We start from the raw sequence: 4,582 nt of genomic DNA on the forward strand, positions 1-4,582 counted from the left end.
CTAGATACGGTACCAATTCCTACCTAGTTACTTTGAAGCCAACTAGGAAATATTACTTACTTAGGTACTCCCGAAGTAGGTGTATAGGTACTTACCTAACAATCCATAGTGTACCTGTCAGTTGATGATTTGATATCTTCCAAAAACAATCCATCACAAAATTCTCAAGACATAACCACATAGATTACCTTAGGGGTTCTCAACCTTTTCCTAGAAGCATCACTTGGCATATTTTGTGGTCCTTTAAAGTTCAAGTATAACCACCAACTACTTTATCGGTTTGATGATGACCTGGGAAAGGGACTTACAGTGCGTTCCATTCCTACGGCCAGCCACTCACTATCAGGTCCTTCTTTCAGGTTATTAAAGTGCTGTATGGAGCGGAAACGTGGACGATGAGGAAGAAAGAAGAGAAATATTTGGAGAGCTTCGAGATGTGGATGTGGAGAAGGCTAGATATCTACTGTGGATATTGCCAATCATTACGTTGTTTGCGATCGGGAATTATGGTTCGTGGCTGTTTATAGTGGTTGTATTTCTTATTATGATAACCCATAATGCCATGCTCGTATGTAGGTATATTCAATAATTATTCCTTGTCGATGTTCCAATAATATGGATTATGGAATAATAGTCCGCCAAGTCAAGCAAACACTAGAAATTTTGCCCTACGTAAAGTATTAACAATGGTTTGTAAGCTGTTGGCTAGGGGGTATGGCTATGGGTATCACCACGCAATTAGGTGTGTGACTTTCATAAGGGGCAGATAGACGGGTTGGTTGCGCATGTACGTGTATTGTTGGGGATTTTTTTTATATACCTATATTAATTAAGTATAAGTTGTTAGGTCTAGATAGGGAATTATTGTAATAGTCAGTAAAGGGCAAGAACCCGTTTGATATATTAAATAAAAATGATGAGCTAGTCACAGACTGAACAGATAGGTCCAGAGACCAGACATCCAGATGAAATCAAAACCACTCAACCAAATCTTGATTGCTTGCAAGCCCAGTAGACACTAGCTCAGTATGGTGAGTGTTCTTCATGTGAACTTTAAAGTTCTTATTCTTACAATCTTATGAGAGATTTTTATTAATTTGTAAGTAATCTGTGTTTTATCTCGGTACGTACTTACCTAATCCTAGCTATGGGAGATAAAAGATTGAGGAATTAAAAAGTACTACATGCATCAACATCAAGAAGGTAACTGAATGAAAGCTTTGACTCTTTTGATTTTGTAAATAATACAAGTGTACTTACCTAGGCATCCAAGAAATCCAGCACAAAATTTCGTCCCACTATAGCCTGGTTTGAATTTACGCTTGTTTAGAAATATTTTGTATTGAGCTTTGTTCTTATGAGATCATTTTGTTGATCAAATGGGCAGATAGTAAATACCAGTATTCCAACAAATGCCTTTACTGTTTCATTGACTATACATCCTTGATATACTCGTAAGTGCGGTATTGATCTCCTCTATTGCTAACCACAACAAAACAACCTCACCTATTCCATATTAGCAACTAATATTGACAAGGTAATCAATAATTTCATTATGGAACATCAAATAGGTATAAATAACAAACAATATATGTAGGTAACATAGGAGTTTTCCTTTGACAAGATAACAGACAACTTATCAACCACACGTCAATATTGCATGCAACAATGCATCAGGTATTACGTCATGTGATTCATGTGGTAGATGAAATGCATAACACAAGATCTGACATTCCTTATCCTAGTTATCCACTCAGAGATATCAGGGGTATCTCCCATCTCTGGAACCAATTATTACAGTCATCAAGTCATTGAAACTCTGAATAATGATGACTGTAAGAAATATAACACCAAGTGAACAAGGACTGTTAGATGTTTCTAGAGACTCTAGATAGATTGCTTAAAAATCTCCCTGAAATCGATGAGTTTGTCAACTATTTCATCTTGATTGTCAACTTTTGTTACTACCGCTGCGCTGTGTCTAAGTCCATAGGGTTCAAATCTTCTTATGGATCTATTTGGTCGATAAGATCCCTTATAGGTTGCAAAGTGTAGTGAATTTTCACCAACAATTGGTTAGAATTGTTGCCTTTATATTCAATTACGTGTCATAGACATGGTTATAGCAGGTGCTGTAAAATTGAATAAACCCAATGGAAATCGCAAGTACCTAATTGAAGAATAATCGTTTCTATTAAAGTGCTGTATGGAGCGGAAACGTGGACGATGAGGAAGAAAGAAGAGAAATATTTGGAGAGCTTCGAGATGTGGATGTGGAGAAGGCTAGAAGGAATCAAGTGGTCAGATAGAGTCAGGAATGAAGAAGTGCTGAGAAGAGTTGATGAGAAAAGAGAAATACTGAGAACCATAGTGAACAGGAAAAGAAGTTGGCTGGGTCACATCCTGAGAAGAAATTGTCTGCAGAGAAGAATCATGGAAGGAGAGCTGAAAGGAAAGAGATCAATAGGAAGAAAGAGGTTTGGAATGCTGAGAGATGTGCTGAATGGAAGAACGTTTGAACAAATGAAGGAGGACGCCCAAGATCGAGAAAAGTGGAGAACGTCGTGTTGAAACCTGTCCTAGGACAGATCTACATCTATATACCTTGCAATTTGGCGCCTCCACCAAAATGCTTGAAACAGCACACAACCGCATATAACCAGGGCCAGTTACAACCTAGTTCTAAGTTTGGAAGCAGGATGAAATACTTAACAGACGACAAATTCAGGAAGAGTGCTTATTTACTTAAACCAGTGACGTATGTATTCTCTAGGGAATCTGGGGGAAAATTCGTTACTACAATTTTTCCTCACCCCCTCTAGCTTACCACTTACCAGATAGGTATTAATTAAGAACAACCAGAATTCTATAAAGCTGTGTCCACACATAGTCGACCTACACAATTTAAGGCCACCCTGCCACCAGCAGATCCGGACAAGGGTTTATAGCTTCCCCTTTTGAAAATCACACGCCACACTGATTTAAACTGATTTCAAATAGCACGTGCATGATTTACATGCAAGTCAATGCGATACTGTATTTGCAAGATCTTGTCTTTATACGGTAGTACGAGTACCTTCCAACAGGAAATAAAGGAACAAAATTACCGAGCTATTTTAATTCGTTACTTTATCATCAGATGATTAGTCATTTGGGGAATAGACCAAGTCTTGGAGTCATCCATTGACTTCAACTATTCTTTCATTCAGAACTTTCTCTAATGACGCACCTGTAATGTAACGTTTGTGTAACCTTACCTTCGCCTTCGAGTGACGAGAACGTGTTTGTGACACACACTTCATCAGAACCAGAGATTCTTAATCAGTAACCGGAGAATTTTATTAATAGAGCTTCAAAAACTCGTTTGGCGTCTGTGGGTATGTTGTGACATATCGGATATTCTTGTACAACTTCAGATAGATATGAGCTTGTAGCTCTTTTGGATTAGATGCTAGGTTTGTCTGATCAACAGAGTTCTTTCTACACCTTTCACCGAGTACCTATTCATAATAGTATTTATCTCAATGTGAACGGTAGGTACAACTTACAGTAGATATTACCAATGAAGTTAGTAGAGGTAGCTATAATGGTATTAATGCTTGAATGGCAGTTTAATGCTTAGTAATTGCATTAAAAATGGATTAACCCATTGCATGGCTTTAATTTAATCGGAAAGTATTAAATCGAAGAGGAATATAGAGAACAAAAAGAAAAGAGAATTGATATTTGAATGAGCGTACACCTACCTCGCTACAGAAAATTCCCAAAGACTACCGGACCTGGGTCTGACCAAACATTATCACTTTGTCCACATGCCAATAATGTCAATGATATTTTAGACAAAAATATTGGTCATGACGGGGAATTCCTTCAATTAGTAATTGCAACTCGAATTATAATAGTCATAGCTCTTAGCGGTTGGGGATATCTAAAGAGAACTAACAGTTATGTATTTCTTTTATGTAAATCGTACATGGCGAACTTCAGGGAGGGCTAAAGATTTTAGTTTCTGCACTTTCTGCTTTGGAGGTTATTTTGAAAGTCCAATCTTTGAAAAAGTCTGCGTCATGACAATATTGTAACTTTTGAGGAAGTTTCATTTATGAAAGTGCTTCTCCCTATAATCCTCTTCTATTCTTTCTGTGATTTTTTCTATGATAGGTTTCCGCCAAAGAAATGTTCTTGAAAATGTTCAACCCAGTATTCTTCCTTGTCCCCAAGATCTTTGTAGTCTGACCTGTTGGCCCCAAACTCAACTTCCTGCCGCAAGAAAGATTTCAAAGCGGTAACCTCTGTGGGCAATAGTATACGTAATATACTAACAGTCTCTTAGTTGGTCATCAACGCATATCATCTACAGTTATCTTCTGTAGTGTTTTCAATTTTCCACGAATCATGGAGATAGGGCTCTCTACGCGAGATAGCAAGAGTTTGGTGATGTTGGCCCCAAACTCAACTTCCTGCCGCAAGAAAGATTTCAAAGCGGAAACCTCTGTGGACAATAGTATACGTAATACCAACAGTCTCTTAGTTGGTCATCAACGCATACCATCTACAGTTATCTTCTGTAGTGTTTTCAATT

The 4,582-nt window shown here is 37.8% G+C and overlaps 1 protein-coding gene across 1 annotated transcript; it reads left to right on the forward strand.

The window, feature by feature from the left end:
• Positions 1-374: 374 nt before the first annotated feature.
• On the forward strand, positions 375-2,586 carry LOC113466683. The gene is made up of 2 exons (XM_026822281.1): positions 375-451; positions 2,283-2,586. The coding sequence occupies exons 1-2, from the start codon at positions 396-398 to the stop codon at positions 2,569-2,571; spliced, it is 345 nt and encodes a 114-aa protein (XP_026678082.1). The 5' UTR covers positions 375-395; the 3' UTR covers positions 2,572-2,586.
• The last annotated feature ends 1,996 nt before the right edge of the window (positions 2,587-4,582 follow it).

The sequence above is a fragment of the Diaphorina citri genome, unplaced genomic scaffold, assembly GCF_000475195.1.
Source record: "Diaphorina citri unplaced genomic scaffold, Diaci psyllid genome assembly version 1.1 scaffold311, whole genome shotgun sequence".
Lineage (NCBI taxonomy): Eukaryota > Metazoa > Arthropoda > Insecta > Hemiptera > Psyllidae > Diaphorina > Diaphorina citri.